This window comes from Sturnira hondurensis, unplaced genomic scaffold (assembly GCF_014824575.4).
Source record: "Sturnira hondurensis isolate 20B ecotype Veracruz unplaced genomic scaffold, ASM1482457v3 Scaffold0008543, whole genome shotgun sequence".
Classification (NCBI taxonomy): Eukaryota; Metazoa; Chordata; class Mammalia; order Chiroptera; family Phyllostomidae; genus Sturnira; species Sturnira hondurensis.
The window spans coordinates 32,456-52,467 of NW_028081174.1; the positions used below are offsets into that span (position 1 = coordinate 32,456).

General features: G+C 52.9%; 2 protein-coding genes across 4 annotated transcripts in view; one reads left to right on the forward strand and one right to left on the reverse strand.

The window, feature by feature from the left end:
- The window catches only part of LOC118992978 (carcinoembryonic antigen-related cell adhesion molecule 1-like), a 19,587-nt gene extending 10,270 nt beyond the window's left edge, over positions 1-9,317 (forward strand). For 2 of the 3 annotated variants that reach the window (XM_037055054.1, XM_037055052.1), the window contains 3 exons: positions 6,756-6,876; positions 7,867-7,919; positions 8,257-8,513. In XM_037055054.1, coding sequence (XP_036910949.1) covers positions 6,756-6,876; positions 7,867-7,919; positions 8,257-8,498 — 416 coding nt within the window. In that variant the 3' untranslated portion in view covers positions 8,499-8,513. Of the gene's footprint in view, positions 1-6,755; positions 6,877-7,866; positions 7,920-8,256; positions 8,514-8,686; positions 8,729-8,967 lie in introns of those variants that run through there. The other variant, XM_037055053.1, reaches the window with a different exon arrangement.
- Positions 1,347-4,574, reverse strand: LOC118992977 (carcinoembryonic antigen-related cell adhesion molecule 1-like). Its single transcript, XM_037055050.1, has 4 exons — positions 4,523-4,574; positions 3,955-4,278; positions 3,304-3,558; positions 1,347-1,883 (listed from the first exon to the last, which is right to left on the reverse strand). Exons 1-4 carry the CDS (start codon positions 4,572-4,574, stop codon positions 1,600-1,602), a joined length of 915 nt encoding a protein of 304 aa, XP_036910945.1. The 3' UTR covers positions 1,347-1,599.
- Positions 9,318-20,012: the final 10,695 nt, after the last annotated feature.

The window sequence follows — 20,012 nt, forward strand, 5'->3', positions numbered from 1 at the left end:
GATGTCCCAATTTTTCCCAATTGGCTCTCCTCCACCCCGCCCACCATGTGCTCCCACAGACAAGCCCCATCCTGTTGTCCATGCCCATGGGTCATTCATACATCTCCCTTGACTTATGTCTCTCACTTATGTCTCACCCTTATGTCTCGCGCCCCTCCCTTCTGGTCACTGTTTCTCGTTTCCATGCTTCTGGTTCTATGTTGCTCATGTGTTTGCTTTGTTCATTTGGGTCCAATCATAAGTGAGATCATATGGTATTTGTCTTTCACTTCCTGGCTTATTTCACTTAGCATAATGCTCTCCAGTTCCATCCATGCTGTTGTGAATGGTAGGAGCTCCTTCTTTCTTTCTACTGTGAAGTATTCCATTGTGTAAATGTAACATAGTTTCTGGACCCACTTATTTGCTGATGGGCACTTAGGCTGTCTCCAGCACTTGGCTACTGTAAATAATGCTGCCATGAACATTGGGGTGCATAAGTCCTTTTGAATTGGTGTATCAGGATTCTTAGGATATAATCCTAGCAGTGGAATTGCTGGGTCAAAAGGCAGTTCCATTTGTAGTTTTCTAAGGAAATGCCATATTGTTTTCCACAGTGGCTGCACCAGTCTGCATTCCCACCAACAGTGCACTAGGGCTCCCTTTTCTCCACAGCCTATCCAACATTTGTTGTTTGTTGTTTTGTTTATGATGGCCATTCTGACCAGTGTGGAGTGGTATCTCATTGCAGTTTTGACTTCCATCTGTCTGATGGCTACTGATGCTGAGCATCTTTTCATATGTCTATGGGCCCTCTCTATGTCCTCCTTGGAGAAGTGAGTGTCCTCCTGTTGTTTCCCATACTGGCTCTGACTGTGCACCCATCTGACTCTGACTGTGCACGTGCTCTCACACCTGCCACTCCCGTATCCTGTTCACTGTCCTCCTCACTTCTCTTCCCTCTCACCTTGTGTCTCTTCCCTCTTCTCCAGCCCTGATGACACTTTCAAAGGGCAGGCACTGACCTGTCCATTCAGTCCTGATTCGTGGTAAGGGTGTCCCCACTGTGTTCAATGGCCCAGGAAGGATGGGAATCCCTTTACGTCATCTGACCCTTCCATCCCCATGAGGGACGGGGTGTAACCCCCATGGAGCACAGAGAAAATCAGAGACTTGAGGTGTTTAAAAATCATTGGAAGTCACAGACGTGGAGTGATAAACAAGATTTCACCCAGTTCTGCTGGACTGACAGCCAATGACAACAATGTTCATACAAATAACAACACTATGACAACATCCCTGACTGAGTCCCGCCTGTGAGTGACCCTAAGGCTTTAATCTCACTAAATCTCACGATAAACATCCTCACAACTGTCGTACAATCCAGCTGTTTATTCCAGTTTACAGTTCAGAAAACCGAGGCTCAGTTGGGTGAGCATCAGCTTGAGGTCAGCCAGCTTGTGCACACGGAACCGAGACTAGGACGAGACTAGTATAATTCTGGGGCTTGCCCCTGTTGCTCTAGAGACCCTCACTGGGCTCCCCGTTCCTCAAGGCTTGCATCCACCTCATTCTCCCGCCTGTGAGATGTATGGAGGAGCAGGTGGGAGAGGTCGAGGGTCACTTACTTTGTACATCCAGCCTGAGGGGGTCACTTTTGCTGATGCTGACAGGGTTGGAGACTTCACAATGATAGCTCCCAGCATCCTCTCTCCTGACGGGCTCTATGATCAGGGTGCTGCTGTCCCTGGAGAGCTTCGTCCTCTCTGTGAGCAGGAGACTCTGGTCCCTGAAGAACCACCAGATGGAGATCCCAGTGTCATTTGTGAGGCAGGTCAGCACCATGGTGTCCTGTTCTGTGACGGCGGTGTTCCTGACTCGGATGAAGGGCTTCCCCACGTGCTCTGTGGAGAAATGAGAAGGTGACTGACTGAGAGAAGGCTCCTTCCTCAGAGCCTCAGTCAATCACAGCATCCACGGAGCTCTGATATGGTCACCAGAGGTCTCCTGGTCTCTGAAGGAGGACCAGTGCCTTGGTTCAGGTGACAATATGTAAGGAGAGGTCAATGTCTCTCCCTGTGACACCAGATCACCCCAGGGTGACCTCTGACCTGTCCCCCCGCACACCTGTAGAAGCAGCACCAGGAGCCTCTTCTCAGCCCGTGTCCAGCATCCTCAGCCTCAAGTGGAATTTTTCACCCATTGACTTTTCTGTGACTCTTTCCTGTAATTTTGTGTGACTTTCTACATGATCAAACCCTCTCTCCATAATGGCTTTACCTGACAAGGGAAAGCTTTTCCTGCTTGTTAAATAATTTATAAGATGATGAGAACAGCCCAGCCAGTCTTCCTGACCTTAGGGCCTCAATAAATTCCAGTCCAAAGGCTTTCTCAGTGTGAACAGGACTCTCACTTCCTGGCCCGTGGAGTGAATATCACAGAGAAGTGAAACCTCTAGAGAGAAGCAGTCACAGGTTAACAAAGGCTGGGACTCTCAGCCTCCTCTGTAAACCACAAGCTTTGTGGCACTGCCCCATCTGTCCTTGAAGGGACTTCGTGGAGCAGTCCACCCATCTGTCAGGTGCGTACCATCGCTCACTGCTCTCCTCTGGAACATCACACACGCTGGTGTCACACAGTGTTACACAGCTGGTGACCTCAGAGCTAGGACAGAGCTCAGAGGTGGCTACACTGTGGCTGTTTCCAGCAGCCTGGCGGGAGGGAGGCTCTGGTGTTGGTGGGTGGAATAATTTGACCAGATTGAGGACACGGCGCCCTTGCAACTAACTCCTCCAGGGCCCCTGTCCCAGCACAGGGGGCAGCAGACTCAGGCACCAGGTGAGCCTGGAGCAGAGCAGGGAGCAGGGGTCTGTCCTGCTTACCTCCTTGGAGGGGGTTTCACCTTTTCCTTTGTGGAGAAAGAGGTGAGCTTGACTCAAAGCCTCATATGTTCCCTGGAGCACATGAAGTGGGTTACAGAAAAGAAGGAGGTGACCAAAGGAATGAGTTAGTGACAGAGAAGCAACTTGACCTTCAGCACTTGTTTATCCTTCTCTGTGGAGCCCCCCTCCCACCACATGGGGCTTTTCTGGGGCTGAGAGAACCCACTTCATCACTTTCCAAGCCTGGACCCCAGCTCTGCCCTGAGAAATCAGAGGAGCAAGGGGAGGAGAGAGACTGCAGAGATGTGGGGGAGGGTCCCGGGAAAGAATCTGTGATTTGCTGTGTCATGGGCACAGGTTGGAGTCAATATCCAGGCTCTTTTCTGAAAACCAGACCAACTTCACCCCAGAGCTCAGTGCTGATGGTCCGGGAGGCACTTACCATATACTGTGATGGTCCTGACTGTGGTCCTATTGAGGCCAGTGACAGAGTTATGGGCGATGCAGGTGTAGGATCCACTGTCATTTGCAGTGATGCTGGGGATAAAGAGCTCCTGTGTGGGTTGCGGGGGTCTCCCACTGATAATCCAAAAATACTGTGCAGGTGGGTTAGAGGCTGCATGGCAGGAGAGTCTGAGGTTTGCCCCTGCTGAGTAATGGGAGTCCGAGGGTAAAATGGAGGGGGCATCTGGGCCATCTGGAGCAAACAGAGCAAAGCCACACGTAATGTCATCAGAGGGAAGGGGATGCTCCTGGCCTGTGTAAGGGCCACAGTGTCCCTCTGATCTGGGCCCCAGCCTTATTGTGAAAGGTGTCAAAACTACCCCTGTGTTCAATGAGTGGGGTCTGATACATTAACATCTCGTCCCACCACAGGGCATTGACTGTGAGCCTTTCAAGACAGGGGCCACCCATCCCATCCTAGACTTGGCTCAAGCTGGACCTGAGTGGGTTTGTCTGGGACAGGGAGCCATGGCCAGCCAGGGGTATCATAGTGAGGGTCTGTGTACTTGAGCTGAGAGGGATGTAGTGTGGCCTCTGGTGTGTGGATTTGGGTGGAAGCCTGGACCACACAGGGGCAGAAGTTACTCACAGAGAACATTCAGGATGTAGGGGTCACTGTGGTTGGCACTCACTGGGTTCCGGGTTTCACACTCATAGGGGCCCATGTCATTCCTCGCGACATGCAGCAAAGTGAGAGTCCTGTTGTCCTTGGACAGCTGCAGCCTGGCACTGTCCTGGAGGCTCTGACTGTTGATCAGCCACAGGTAGGTGGTGTCCTCAGTGTGAGGTTCACATGTTAAGAGGACAGAGTCCTTGTGCTCCTCAGGGTTAGAGTTCTTGCTTGTGATGTTCGGTTTGGTTAACTCCGCTGTGCAGGTAACAGAGAGAACATTGCCCTGGTTGGAACCTTTGACTTTTTTTTAAAGGCATCTTCAATCAGATTTGGCACCTCTCACCTCTCAGCTAACTTGAATCTTTAAAAGAATAAGCAACGTCTGTGTAGCTCAAGACAAACAGAGGTATAAGGATCTGATATGAGCACTCTGAGAACTTAAGTCCTCCAGGTCTGTGCCTGGAGAAAGTACAGACTTCCTTGGAAGTCAATTAGAGTATCAGGGTTTGATCATGGAAAGATGTAGCCCTGGGAGTCAAGATACCACTGGGCACTTGTCCTGGTTCTTCACTGACCAGCTGACTGCCTGACCACATCTTGAGATCTTATATGGAATGTGTAGGTGCTGAGCCCCTTCAAGCTACACAGACCCACATTGCTGGGTTAAGATGTGTTTCCATGGTAGCCGCATATTCCAAGGTTATTCTAGAGATGAGTCATGAAGAGCCATCCCATAGTCCTTACACCTTGATGAGACTGGGCAGTGTGGCCTGGGACTGGGTGGTTGAGCAGAAACAATACACAGGGAGACCAGAAGCCAGTGCAGGACTGAGGCTGCAGGGCCATGAAGTGGGCAGTGTGCCCAGGACTGGTGACTGTCTCATTGGTGACTGACATGAAGACAGTGACCCCACAAAGGATTGAGCAGAGTTCTGAGTGGTTTGGAATATAGTGAGGGACACGGGAGCCGGCTGGCTTTGGCAGCAGAACCAGGCTCTCTGCCCTCAGTCTTTACTGTCCTGTCTCCCACTGCAGTGGCCAGGACCCTTCCTCAGACACTCAGACAACAGCAACTACAGAAGGGGTGACTTGTGGGAAGTAGGGGAGCTGGAACTTGCTGAATTGTGGCCCTCGCGGACCATTTGTGTTTGGCATTATGAGACAGAATTTTGAGTTAACTTGTGCAATAATAGGTGAAAGTCATTATTCATGCCCCAAAGACCTAGGACCAGTCTCTGGTGGAATCTCTCTGTCAAGAGAACACTGAAGGTCACAGATGAAGTTCTGAGTCCAACCAGGGTCACACTGTGACCAAAGGAAGATGCTACAGTGGGTCTGAAATGAGTGACTCCCCTATAGCAACAAGAAAGATAAAGTATCTAGGAATAAATATAATCAACACGATAAAAGACCTGTGCTTGGAGAACTAAAGAACACCGAAGAAAGAAATTAAGGAAGACACAAACAAATGGAAGTATGTACCATGCTCATGGATTGGAAGAAATAACATTATTAAAATGATCATTAAAATGTGCATCCTACCTAAAGCAATTTATAGATTCATGCAATCCCTAATTAAGCACCAATGGCGTATTTCTTAAATTTAGAACGAATATTTCAAAAATGTATATGGAACCTGAAATGACCCCAAATAACCTCAGCAATCTTGAGAAGATAACGAAGTAGGAGGGATCACAATTCCTGACATCAAACTATACTACAAGGCCACTGTAATCGAAACAGTCTGGTACTGGCATAAGAACAGACATATAGATTAATGGAAGAGGATAGATATCCCAGAAATAAACCCAAGTCTCTATGGTCAATTAATATTTGACAAAGGGGGCAGTAACATAAAATGGAGTAAAGATAGCCTCTTCAACAAATGGTGTTGGGAGATCTGGACAGCTACATGCAAGAAAATGAAACTTGACCACCACCTTACCCTATACACAAGTGAAACTCAAGATGAATAAAAGACTTAAATATAAGTTGTGAAACCATAAATGTCCTAGAGGAAAACACAGGTAGTAAAATTTCAGATATTCCATACAGCAATATTTTCACCAATGTATCTCCTAGGGCNATAGCCTCTTCAACAAATGGTGTTGGGAGATCTGGACAGCTACATGCAAGAAAATGAAACCGACCACCACCTTACCCTATACACAAGTGAAACTCAAGATGAATAAAAGACTTAAATATAAGTTGTGAAACCATAAATGTCCTAGAGGAAAACACAGGTAGTAAAATTTCAGATATTCCATACAGCAATATTTTCACCAATGTATCTCCTAGGGCAAGGGAAATAAAGGAAAAAATAGAGAAAGGGGACTACATCAATTCAAAGCTTCTGCATGGGTGAAGAACGCATTATTAAAATGAAAATGGATCCAACTGACTGGGAAAACATATTTGCAAATGATATCTTACCCAAGGGTTTGATCTCTAAAATATGTAAAGAACTAACATGACTCTATACCAGGAAGACAAATAATCCAATTAAAAAATCAACCAAGGACAGGAACAGACTGTCCATCTGGCAGGAAGTGAGAGTGCACTTCAGAGCTCACTGTCAGAGCCAGTATGCGAAACATCAGGATGCAACCACAGGCAGAGGGGTGTCACAAGGATGGTGCAATGACAACACCTCCTACTGCACACAGATGGTGACAGTTCCTTCCTCCCTAACCAGGCCTCCCTGCTGCAAGGCCCCTCCTGGTTTCCCCTGAGTGGACTGGGACCCTCTCCCCTCCCCCTTTCCCTTCTCATTTCAGCAGAAAATGACTACACAGGCTATCCTGTGGGGACCATCGCTGGCATCGTGATTGGGGTCCTCGTCCTGGTGGCTCTGGGCACCGCCCTGGGGTGTTTCATGTACCACAGGAGGACTAGGAGGTACAATGGCATTTCTTTAATCCCGCCCCCACCCAGGCTAAACCCCTGCTGACCCCAGACCAGGAGGAAGGAGACCCTCCCCCCTTGATGCTGGACTGGCTCTCTGTGGCCTCCCGACTTCCCCCATGGACGTTCCCAACTGCCCCCTCCAGCACCTCCTGCACCAGCCACTAAACCAGGCTGTTTCCTCAGCAGCCTCCTCACCTATAAATTCCTCACAACCAAGGAACTGTCCCCTCAGGATAGTCCCGGTTCACTCCTCACACCCGCACAGGGCTGGCAGGGAGTAAGTGCTCAGTGAGGCACCTGCTGCTGTGTGTCTGAGTCCACCCACCCTGTGAGAGGGATCTGCTGCCCCAGGATCTGAAGGGCTTCCTGGCCAAGGTCACACAGCTGAGGGTGGCAGAGCCTGCACAAGCCCCGTGGGTGGGCTCAGCCGCCCCCAAGTGGCTGGGTTGGGAAGCACAACCCCTGATGTGTGAGCCAGGAGACCTGGGGCCTGGACAGGTCAGCAGACCCTGTGCTGTTCTTTTGGCCTCCAGTGCAGGCAGATGGAGGCAGAGGACAGGCCCCTGTCACAGTTCAGCTCTCAGGCCTGAGGGGCGGGGCTGGGCCCAGCAGGCACCACATTCATCCAGAGGCAGCAGGCACGAGGCCCAGTGGGTCCTGCACAAGCAGCTGGCCTTGCTTCCCTCTGTGGCCTTGACCTTCCCAAGAAGTCAGACCCTCAGGTGGTTCCCGTCCTGGGTCCTCAGTCACTTCCCCGGTAACCGCCTCTCAAACCAGACCTGCCAGTGGGTCCTTCCCCTGTGGGCCCAGCTCAGCCCAGGATTCTTTAGGCCTTGCCTCAGTTTCCCTGTTTTGGGCCCTCCCCCTCTTAAACAGTGGAGAGAGGTCCCCACCCTCTGATGGAAAGGGAGACCTCCTTGTCCCCTGTGGTGACACCAAAGCTCCCCTGCTCCCCTCACGTGTAAGTCTGTCCTCTCCTAGGGATAGTGACAAACAAGGCCTCACAGAGCACCGACCCCCAGCGTCCACCCCTGGTGAGTGTCTGCTCAGCTGGGACAGGCTGAAGCCCCTGACCTGCCCACTGTGTCCACTCCTCTCTGTCCCCCTCGGGCTCTGACTCTTCCCTGGGTTACAAGGAGGGACTCTCATCAACATCTCAGCACAGTGGACCCCGACTGCCCGTCACCCCTGACCTGTAGGGCTGCGTCATGTGTCACCACCTCCCTCACTAGACCCAAAAATGGCCAGAGGGCCTGTCTCTTGGAGCTGCTCTGTCACCCCTGGTTGTCTGGGAGCCAAAGACCCACCCCGGCCTGGGAGAATGGTAGAAGGTCCCTCAGCCCTGATGCTAACTCTTGTCTCTGCTCCCAGGCCAGGGTCCCTCTGGAGCCTCCACCTCCCCGGTGAGTCTGTCCCCTCCCCGTCTCTCCACCCAGGGTCCCAGCTGTGCAGGCTCAGGGCAGGGGCACCATCCAACCTCCCCACACAGCAGAGACCCTGTCCCCAGAGCAGCCAGCAAAAGGCCCACCCCGCCCTGGCCAGGAGGGGGCACCCACATCAAGGGCAGACCCAAAGAGTCTGCGCTGGTTCCCTGGGGTCTGGGATGGAGCTGAGTGGATGCTGTGAGCACCAGGCAGCATTCTCAGGTTATCAGGGGTGAGGGGGCAGCACGTGGACTGAAACTGGGGTGCACACTGACAGGTAGGTGTGGGGACAGCTGCTCAGGAGGCAGAGCTGTCACTCCTTGCAGAAATGGCCTCCCGCCCTGTCCCCTGATGCCTTCTCTCTGCCCCCTACACAGGGCCCCCTCCCCAGCCCCAGGACAGCCGGCCCCATCTATGAGGTGAGTGTGCTGATGAATGTTCTGTCCTGCAGGGCCCAGGGGCCCAGATCTGCCCCAGCTCAAGCCCGGCTGTGCTTCATGTTCGGGAAACAGCAGCATAATGTGCAAACAGAGGGTGGGGAGAGGGAGGTGCCCGGGGACAGGCACCCCCAGCACAGGCAGGCCCCAGTGCGCCTGGGAAACGCTGCACGTGTTCTGAGGAGGCTGCAAGGCTCAGGGGTCTGTCCTTTCCCTCACAGGACTTGCTGCACCCGAGCACAGACGTGTACTGCCGTGTCAGCCCCAGAGCCAACGGGGCTTCCTAGTTCCTCCGGGTCCTGCTCCTCCAAGGCTGTGGGGAGGGACAGCCTGAGACCCAGACCCTGGGGACTCAGGAACTAGAGCCTGAGCCAGAGAACCAGCCCTGAGCCCTGAGGATATTCAGGGACCTGAGCCCGAGGTCGGGGTCCCTCTTGATTACTGATGACCCAGACTGGCCACCCTGACCCTGATGGACCAGGGTAAAGGCTGCCATCTTCCAGAAAGTGACCAGGCCAGTAAGGCAACGAGGACCACCTGTGTGATCTGAATAAAGGGGGCCTTCCTCTCATTTACTCTTTTTCTACACATGTATAGTTTCTTTAAAAAGATTTTATTCATTCACTCATGGGTGGGGGTGAGGGAGGGAGCAAAAGAGGGAGGGAACATCAGTGTGGGAGAGAAACATGGATTTGATGCCTCTCCCACGCCCTCAACCAGGGACCTGGCCTCCAACACCGACCTGTGCCTTGACCAGGAATTGAACCTGTGACCTCCTGGTTTGCAGGACAATGCCCATCCCATTGAGCCTTACCAGTCAGGGCCAAAGGGAACCTGAAACTCTTGGTCCTTTTGCTCCAGGGTCACATAAGGGAAAGAACTCTCCAGGCTGCTGTCTCTGTTTCCTGGGAGAGAGGAGGCACTGTGGGTGTGGAGATGGGGGTGGGGCTAAGGGAACAGTGGAGGCCTGATGGGGTCCCTTGGTTGGTTGTGGCCTCTCCCTGTTGCGCCAAGTTTACAGGGTCCCTCTCTGGTCCATGACATCCAGGAATCAAACCAGTGAGTGTCTGCGTGGGCGGACCAACAAACCAATGTTTCTCTCTATTTCCCCTCTCTCTCTTCTCACACACACACAAATCAGTAAATATAAAGTAAAAATAAAGCAACTGCAGAATTAAGAGGAGCTGCAACCAGCCAGGAGAGCCCTGGGCTGTCCTCACATGGCCCCGGGGACCAGGCCATGGACGCCCCCAATGTTTGTCCCTTTGCACGTGTGCCCTGTGTCAGGAGCACCCAATGGTGTCCTGTTGTGTTCTCACAAAGATGAGCAAGGATCCTTCTTTGAGGTGATGGCCGGCACACATGGGTAGGGCACATTCCTGAGTGGAGCCCCTTTTGACTGTCCAGTGTCCAAGTGTCCTGTGTCCTGCCTCCTTCCTCACTCAGGCCCTGGTGGCCTCTGCAAACAGAGTTCTCTATCCCCAAAGCCAGGATCCAGGGAGCTGGGCTCTGTCACTGAGTTTCTGCTTTGACCCAAGGACTAGCCCTCAGGTCGCCTTCACATCTGGGGGACACAGACAGAGGCTGTCAGAGTAACCAAGGTGGGGAGGACCCAGGACTCCTGCCCTGAGCAACCCCTCCTTGACCTGTCCATGACCTCAGCCCCACTTCCCATCAGTCCCCACTCTCCTACTGCACCTGGATCTCACAGGGTCCTTTCCACAACTGAGCGTCCAGGTGTCCCACCAACAAACTCTCATCCAGGCTGCCATGGAGACGGGACCAAGTATCTCCTCCTGCCCCTGGCCCAGCTCCTCCCACACACGCCTCACCTGCAGCCCCCTCTGCACACCTGGGCCTGCAGCTCTCTGTCCCTCCCTGAGGGCCCAGGATGGGTGCTGTTCCCATGCAGGTCCACTCCGGTCAGGGTGCCCACGTTCACACAACAGAGCTCGTCCAACACGGAGACACAATCACATTCAGGAGAAATTTCCGAGTTGCCCAATCATCATCTGTCATGAGAGGAGACAGAGGAACAAACCGTCCCAGGTTCTCGTCACAACGGAGCTCTGACTCCCTCCCTGTCCCAATGCACACGAGCTTGGGATACACAAGGGGACGCTTCTTGCTGGTTTCCTGCAGCTGCTGCAGCCAATCACCGCACACTCAGTGGAGTCACGTGGCACACGTCAGAGCGTTGACCTGGTGGTTCCTTCTGGAGGTTCCCCCTGGCGTCCTCGCCTCTTTCAGCTGTCAGAAGCACCTGCGTCCCCTGGCTTGTGTCCCCACCTCCATCTTCAGAGCCAGCAGTGCAGCATCTTGAAGCCCCTGTGCTGTGTGCATCCCCACATCTCCTTCTGGGTCTCTGCCTCTCCTGTCCCCTCTGTCCCTCAGAAGGACAGGACCCCTGTGATGATAACGGGCCCAGTGATGGACCACCTTGAATTCCTGATCACACGATCTCTCATCTGTAAGGTCCCTTTATCAGGCAACATATTCACAGATTCAAGGGGATGAGGACGTGGACTTTAGGGGCCCTTGGTCTGTCTACCACCCCTCTCCAGACTGAGTCCATCGTCTTCCTCCACCGTGAACTGCCTGTGGGCAGCCTGGACCTGGTCCTGCTGACTCTGGGGTCGGCTCATGCAGTGACGGCCACAACACTCTGCCGCCCCCAAGGGAGGGAGACAGAGACCCTTCCACACGCCCAGCAACCCCCTCCACCTCCTCTTGTTGGTAAAGCTCCTTATACACAAGGAGAACAAGGCAGACACAGCTCCCAGCTCCCAGCCCACAAGCCCTGGTTGCTGGTCATCAGCACCCTAGGGGGGCTCTCAGGACTCTGCTCCCTGGGGCTGCAGCAGGGTGGAGGCCACGAGGAGGGACTTGTTCCTATTCCACATGAGAAAGACACAACGAGGGGGGTGTTGTTATCGGGAAAACCTGATTCTGCCCCAATTTGTGAATCGTGACCTCATTGCACATGGCTGCACATCAGTTGTTGGCACCGTCCACACACGGCCCACTGCGACACCCAGAGGGTGACCTCTCGGAGGCTGACCCTGCTCTGGCCTCAGGGAATCTCCCTGCCCTGAGGGTCAGGCCACTGTCTTTCCTACAACATAGAGGGGACGTTCCCGGAAGAGCTCTCCATATGCTCCCACCACACGACCTGCTGTGCAGCTGCCCGCAGCAGCAAGGGTGGTCGAGAGGTGAGGCGAGGGACTTAAAAGAATGGAGAGGACCATAAGCTCCGCTGGCAAATGGCAAATTTATTCAAGGAACTGCTGGCTTATATGCAGGACTGCAGTGGCCTGAGAACAATGTTGTTTTACAAAAGTTTGTACACTCCCGAAAGCTATCAAGAGGGCAAGATGTTCTCATATCCTGAGAACATTAGCCCACAGATAACAGTGTCCTCATGACTATCACTTTCTTGGAACATGACGCATATGCCAAGATCTTGTTCTTTCCTTCAAGGCTGAGAAGGAGAAGGTCCGGAAGATGTCAAGATACCCGCCGGCTCCAGGGACCAGAAACCAAGTCCCGCCACCATTTTCACAGTGGGGGCTCTGTCCTTGGTCCCCTGCGGCCTGGCGGGCTCCCACATCTCCCCCTTTTTTATTTTATATAACGCACTGGCTCCACATTCTTTGTCATGTTCAGCATATGTTTTTTGAGGTCTACGTACAAGCCACCGATTTGTTTGATAAAAAGCCGAATAATGCAAGGTATACACAACAAAAGCAGAATAACGAAGATGCCAAAACCTATCCAATTATAAAGAAAATGTTCAAAAGAGGGAAACTGTTTGGATAAAGCAGACAAGAAATTCTGAGCATCTCGAGCAATATCTATGTTTAAAGGAGGAGCATTTATCAAATCTTGAATCTCTTTATGTAATGTAATAAGGTCTAAGGAAGAATTGCAATTATGCCAAATTCCTAACAAATGGTTGCGAACTTTTTCCCATGGAAACTTAGTTGAATTATAAGAAAAGGGGGTGACACATATATGGGAAAACATGAAATGACATTTTAAAGAAGATCGAACCTCAAGCGATTTTAACTCTTAGTATTGTTAATATAAACAGGGACAAAGTCATTATCGTTCCAGGTTACAGGATGCATCATGGGAGGATTAGGGACAAAATTCCAATATTCTTCAGTCTTCACTTGAAGTCTCAGCATTTACAAAAGGTTCAGCAAAATCGCTAGGCGTTGGATTCTTCTCCAAGCTCACTCCGGGTGGTTGAGGCGAGGTTGTATTGTCAGTCGTGCTAGCCGTCTCCGCAGCCGGTTCATCTTACTTCTGGGCATGTCGGACACAGCGTTCAGGAAGCCAACGAGGGGCTTCTGCGTCTGTTGGAAAAACACAAACATGCCCTCTGCCCCATGGGAGGGGTCAGGTCCATGACGAGACCCATTTATGGGGTCTCTCCAATACACCAACGGGTAATGCCGCATACGCGGCCCCCAATGCCGATCAGCTGCGGAGCGTCCCTCTACATCTAAAGCCAAAAAGTTAAGAACAAATAAGGAATGTGACACTAACAGTTTAGGAGAATGAGGATCATACCATCTAGGGACTTGAACCCTGAACCCTCAGATTAAAAGTCTGATGCTCTACCGACTGAGCTATCCGGGCTCCGCTTGACCTGCTAGATCTCCCCAATCTGCTTCATCAGGGTTTGGCGGCCCCGATTGAACAGTTGCCACCTTAAAATCAGTCGCCACCTTAAGATCAGTCGCCACCTTAAGATCAGTAGCCACCTTAAGATTAGTCGCCACCTTAAGATCAGGTTCTTCATACCACAGCGCCTCCCAAGTCGGAGGAGGCAGAGCAGTCGGCACTGGAGGCAGAGGGCGAGAAAGATCCTCTGCCAAACGAGTGGCTCGCAGGCTACTGCGAGTCCCACGCTCCCATTTGTCAAACTCAGAATCTCCTGTAAGACAATCTCTCACTAGTGTCCACAAAGAAAATGTATCAACAGGAGTTTTCTCTGGACCGTGAGCACGGTAGTGTTCACGAATACGTCCTCCTACCTTTTTCCAAATTTCCATATTAATAGTACCTTCTTCCGGGAACCAACGGCAAACTTGTTGAATAAAATCTACAAAACGATGTATTTGACTCTTAGAGGTAGTAATGCCTCGCCCCTTCAATAAGGAGCAGAGGACTTTTTCAAAAAGTCCCTGATCTGATGAGTGGGAAATTCCCATGATTAAAAACTCTCCAACACCACTCCCTGCTACTTTTACTTTTAACTTACCGGGCCTCCGTAGCAGCGGTCCTCTAGGGCTCCCCTATCCTCGCGATTAGGACTCTGCTGGTCCCCCCTGACCCCCTGTTTCCGGGTCCCTGTTCTTTGGGCGCCACTCTGCCGCTGCCCGCAGCAGCAAGGGTGGTCGCGAGGTGAGGCGAGGGACTTAAATGAATGGAGAGGACCATAAGCTCCGCTGGCAAATGGCAAATTTATTCAAGGAACTGCTGGCTTATATGCAGGACTGCAGTGGCCTGAGAACAATGTTGTTTTACAAAAGTTTGTACACTCCCGAAAGCTATCAAGAGGGCAAGATGTTCTCATATCCTGAGAACATTAGCCCACAGATAACAGTGTCCTCATGACTATCACTTTCTTGGAACATGACGCATATGCCAAGATCTTGTTCTTTCCTTCAAGGCTGAGAAGGAGAAGGTCCGAAAGATGTCAAGATACCCGCCGGCTCCAGGGACCAGAAACCAAGTCCCGCCACCATTTTCACAGTGGGGGCTCTGTCCTTGGTCCCCTGTGGTCTGGCGAGCTCCCACACTGCTGCCCTTCTCTCTCTCATAACCATCACTCACTAGTCCCTCCTACAGCTGCTGGCTAAGTGCTCGGCTCCCTGCTCCCAGGACCAGACTCGCTCAGGCCTGTCTCTGTGGGGCCCCCAGGCCAAGCCCGGTGCTGGCCCGAAGAAATGCTCAAGGGGTGCTCACAGGGATTGGAGGGAATCAGTGAAGCAGAAACCAAAGAGCAGACAGACGGGACACTGGAGGACACACGGACACTGGCACCTTTGAGGGTTCTCTCGTGCACCTGGGTCCTGGACCCTCAGGAAGGAAGGAGGACAGTTGCTCGCAGGCCTGAGGGATGAGCTCTTGTAGGACCAGGACACTGACCACACCCCCCCTCACCTCTCAGCTCTGAGCAGCCCCACTCCCCATTATGGGCTCTTCTGGCACCACCTGCTCTTCCCACACAGGGTCCTGACCAGGCCCAGAACCCCTGGCCCAGATCCAAGGCAATGTCAACACCAGGCAGGACTGAGCCCCCTGACTGCAGAGGGAGTCAGGACCAGTGTCCCACAGCCCAGCTGACCCACACCATGGCCTCTCCTCCCAGGACACAGAGAGTCGCACATGTCGCACCTCTAGGGACTAGTCCTGCTGGGACCCCCAGGCCCTGACCAGCTGTCCCTGGAAGCTGTGGCCAAGCTACGGCCCCTTGGAGATAGGAGGGGGTCCCTCTTCCCAGTCATCATGCACTTGACCCCTTCTCACCCCAGTGTCATCTCTGTGACCTTCCTGCTGAGGGGAGACCCAGTGTCCCCAGAGCATTAGAGAACACAAGGAAAAAAACAGTACCCAGCTGGGTTTCTGATATAGTCACTTGCTTCTGGGGGCCCTGGGGCTCTCTGTTGTGTTGTGCTGAGAGACCCAAGAACAGGACACAGTAGAGGCCAATACCAGGGTGGGTGAGAGACAGTCTCTCAGGATATGGGTCCCCATCAACCTTGTCAATGAAAGTGGTCAAACAAGAAGGAGGGGAGAGGAGAGGCAGGAGTGAGTGGAGGGAAAAGGGGGGTGCTGGGCACAGACCACCCCCCAGTTTCATGGCCAGAGGGTGCTCCTGCCCCTGGAGGATCAACGCACAGGGAGGAGGGACCGCAGCTCTAACCCATCTAGACAGAGGGGCCACGAGCATTTCTGCAACCCAAGCTCCTGTCACAGAGGGAGGGACAGAGAAGGCAGCAGGAAACGTGGGGTCCCCCTCAGCCCCTGCCTGCAGAGGGTGGGTCCCCTGGCAGGGGCTCCTGCTGCTCAGTAAGGAGGGGGCACTCCCTGGGGGTGGACGGGAAAATGGGGACAGAGACTGGCTGGGTCCCCTGGGGAGGACAGGGGTCTGAGAGGGCACAGAGGGCTTCTGTTGAGACCTCAGGGGAGAGGACAGGGGGGCACAGTAGGATGGGGAGGGGCTCAGCAACAGGGAAATCTCATGACCTGGGAGTGTGAGGGGCAGGAATCCTTGATTACAGAAAGTTTTACAACTTCTTCATCACTGAGCAATAATTTCTGAAAACAGATGATAACAGTAACAATGTATAACAGCGTGATCCTAGAAAAACTTAAGCAGAGACAGGAACCTTTTTTATACCACCAGAAAGAAGCAGGTACACCCTGGGAGGGGCATTCAGGACCTGGAACCCCACTCACTCATTCTCCCACAGGTGCCTGCAGCCTGTCACAGACACTGGGGGTGCAACGGGGTCACACACGCCCCTGCCCCAGCGGAGCTCACGTTCTGCTGGGGAGGAGACAGACAAGGAGAGAACTGGATGTGATGTCAGGTACCCACAGGTGCCACAAAAGGAAAAGAGCCAGGGCAGGTCAGAAGGTGAAGACACAGCGTCTCTAGAGAAACTGGTCAAGAGAGACTGTTTCGAGGACGCCCCTGAGTGTCAGCAGGGGTCTGAAGGCAGTGAGGGGGGAGCCGGGCAGACACCTGGGGAGGTTTCTGAAACAGAAAAAATAACAGGTTCAGAGGTGCTCAAGTAATGGTGGCCATGCTGCTGAATTTGGCCATGGGAGACTCACTCACACAGAACAAGGCTGAGATGAAAAGAATTGCTCAGGACCCAGGCCCTCCTATCTCCATCCCAACACATAGATCCACATGTTGATCAATTTCTCCTTCCCCTCTCGTCTCACTGTTAATCTTTGGGAGCCCGCCCACCACTGCCCATCTCACTACTGAGTCAGTGGTACCCAGTGCTGTTGAAGGGGAGGGTGTGCTTCTCCTTGTCCACAGTCTGCCTGAGAATTGCAGACTCTGCCTGGTACAGAAGGAATGAGTGTGTGACAACCATTCTGCTTTATCACATGTAATAGAAACTCAAGAAATTATACCAGGGCCCGTAAACAGCCATCGAGAGACCATGTCCTCCAGTGGGTCCCTGCTGTTCCAGAAGGTCATCCTAAAGGTCACAGGACACTACACCCTATAAGCAAAAAATTTTTTCAGAATAAAGAAGGAACCAGACAGCTCCGTGTATACCGTGAGTGATTGTTCTCTGACCTCTGGGTGTCCGGTGGGGTGAATTTTATTCACACACAGGACTGATAACCCTGGACTCTGCCCCATCCCCCTCTGCTTCACGTCCCAGGCTGGGGTTGGGCATTCACTGCAGGACACACACCCAGTGGAGACAAACTTCCTAACATCAGAGTTCCCCTTCCCAGATTCCAGCCCTGCAGGCATTCACTGCAGAGAGAAGGACCAGTCTGATGGGAGAAACTCGGCAGAAAGAGACCAGTCTCAGTCCAGCCCCAACAGACCGTGAGCAGCAGCTGATCCGAGCCCCTGGGGGTCTGTCTGCAGCCACAGCCCCTTCCTTTCTCCACCCGGGGGCCTTACGTGGTGTGTGTGGATCCCTAGATCAACCACTGGCTCAGATCTTTCCTTCTTAGGCATGCTCAGCTCAGAGGAGAGATTCTGGCCTGGGGAATGAAAGCAAATGGAGAATTAGTCTGTTTTCACTCCAGAACCAAAGTACCTGCAGTAACAGTCAGAGTCAGTGCTGGGAACGGCCAGGGCTCCCCCTCAGGTGGCCCACCCACACCTCCCTGCCCTGGACTGAAATCCCTTCTTTGCTTCCTGATGTGTTGGTGTCACTCCCACTGGGTATGAAGGGAAGGACTTTGCCTCTCACTCCTCACTCCACACCTGCAACCAGCTCAGGGACCAGCACTCCCTGCTCTTTCATGTAAGACAGAGGAGTGAATGGTGAATGAAGGAATGAACCAATGATCTGAAACCCCTTCACACACAGGGAACTAAGTGCAGAGTCCTTTGAAACTCTGGCAACAGGGGACACTATCCTTGTCCCTCCAGCAGCTGAGACCCATGACTCAGACCCTCTGCTGCTCTCTAGAGAAATAGCCCTTGCTGTGATCAAAGGAGAGCTGGCTTCAGACTAAGATGACCTTCCCAGAGAAAAGGAAAAGTAAAGAACACTCATTAAGCCCTGGCTAGTATAGATCAGTGGGCTGAGCGCGGGCCTGCAAACCAAAGGATCGCAGTTCCATTCCCAGTCAGGGCACATGCCTGGGTTGCAGGCCAGTTCCCAGCAGGGGGCGCACAAGCAGCAACCACACATTGATATTTCTCTCCCTCTCTCCTTCCCTTCTAAAGGTAAATAAATAAAATCTTAAATGAACAAATAAAATAAATAAGAACACTCCTTAACTCCTTAACTCCTTTAATGGGGCAGCATAACCTTCCTGTCAGCATCAGACCAGGAGAGAATGAGGGAGCAAAAGTGCAGGCCCTTCCCGGCAACAGAGATGAAACATTCCTAAAGGAAACACTGCCAAGATCCACCAGGATTCTCCAAGTTGACTTTGGTCCCCAGGAAGGCAAAACGGGCTTACCGACCGTGAGTCAACTGCACCCTTTTACCACACTCACAGGTTAACTAGAAAATAATGTATAATAAGGACAAGAGAAACAAAGCGCCCTGCGGTGGCGCTCCACACCCACTCGGACTGAGACACGGCAGACACCGATGGCAAACGAGGAGAACAGGGGGCCCCCTTGGCCTGAGGAAGGTGCCCCCAGAGCTGAAGTCCCCTCAGACACCCTGCAGAGTCCCTGAAGAGTCACGCTGGTCAGGAGGGAGGGAGGCTGTCTGTGCTCACCCCCCGACGCCAAGCCTCTGGGCCTCCACTTCCTACAAGACTAACCCATGGGGACAGCTCAAAGGAAGGGTCAGAGTCACAGGCGGGCTGGTGACAGAAGCCCTGCCTGGGGTCAGAGTGTCCAGAGGAGACCTGGGCCTCAGGGGGGGCAGCTCCCTGGATGGAGGACCAGGTTCACGGCTCAGACCTCAGACCCAAGACAGGAGGAGCTAGTGCTGGGCCTCCAAGGGGGGAATCTCAGATAAAGGGGCCACCATGAGACACTATTCTTGTGGCCAATTGGGGCAAACAAGGAAACCATGAGCTTCTATTGGCTGATGGGAACTGACCCAGACCTGAAGTTCTTCTGGAGACAAATGGGGGAGGGATGGACAGGCTTCTCTCTAGTTGGGGGAAGAGCCAGGTCTCAGAAGAAGGGAGTGACTGTGTCTTCTACTGTGGGGAGGGCAGGGACAGGTAAGGGGGTGACGCAATTCTCTAAGGCCATGGACCCACTGTCACCTCCCCCAGGGCCCACACAGAGGGGTGGGAATCACAGCCTTGAGTGTCCAGCCTCCACTTCTCCCTAGCGTGGGTCCTTCTCCCTAGTGACTTGGGCTCTGACATTGGTTCCTGTCTGAGGTTCTTACCTGAGGACACTGAGGTCTGTCCCTGGAGCTTCACTCTGAGAAAATCTAAACAGTATTTGAGAGCTGGGGGCTGTGGCAGTGAAAACACTTGCAGTTCCTTGTCTCAGGTGATGGCAGAGGACATCAGAACCTCAAACAGGAGCGTGACTGCCCTCTAGTGGACAGTTAATGCTCAAGGAGTAGTAAAATGGGAGGGATTGTCATTGAGAGGTTAGGGCTGACCTAGGACAAAGGGCATGTTCAGGGTCAGAAGGACTGGAATTGAAGAAGCAAGAGGAAGAGGGCTTGAGGGGGACAAGGTCAGGAGAGATGAGAACAACAGGGCCAGGGCAGCCTCCTGGGAACACTGGGGGCAGGACACCCAGCAGGGCTCTCCATCTCCTCAACAGGGGCCTGGGGGCTGCTGATTCTGGCTGGGGCTGTGCTGTGTGCTGTGGGGTGGTTAGCACCGTCCCAAGGCCTCTGCCCCCCAGATGCCATGGAACCCTCACCCCCACCCCGAGCGTGAAGGGCATTTCCTCTGACATCACTGTGTGTCCTGGGGAAAGGGGAGAAGAGGTGGGACCATCGCCCCTGGGCGAGAACCACTGACCTGCACTGCTCTCCAACATCAACTGACCAAGCGACGCCCTGCACCTCTCTGTGAGCGAAGAAGGGAGAAACAGACTTCTTCACCA

What these genes read in the sequence shown, in the direction of transcription:
- LOC118992977 (XM_037055050.1), bottom strand. Translation starts at nt 4,574, where the DNA reads ATGTGGTCAGGCAGTCAGCTGGTCAGTGAAGAACCAGGACAAGTGCCC. An exon ending in ACCAGGACAAGTGCCCAGTG is followed by an intron (nt 4,279 to 4,522) that starts GTATCTTGACTC and finishes TTTAAAAAAAAG; the next exon opens with TCAAAGGTTCCAACCAGGGC. An exon ending in CTACATCCTGAATGTTCTCT is followed by an intron (nt 3,559 to 3,954) that starts GTGAGTAACTTC and finishes TGTTTGCTCCAG; the next exon opens with ATGGCCCAGATGCCCCCTCC.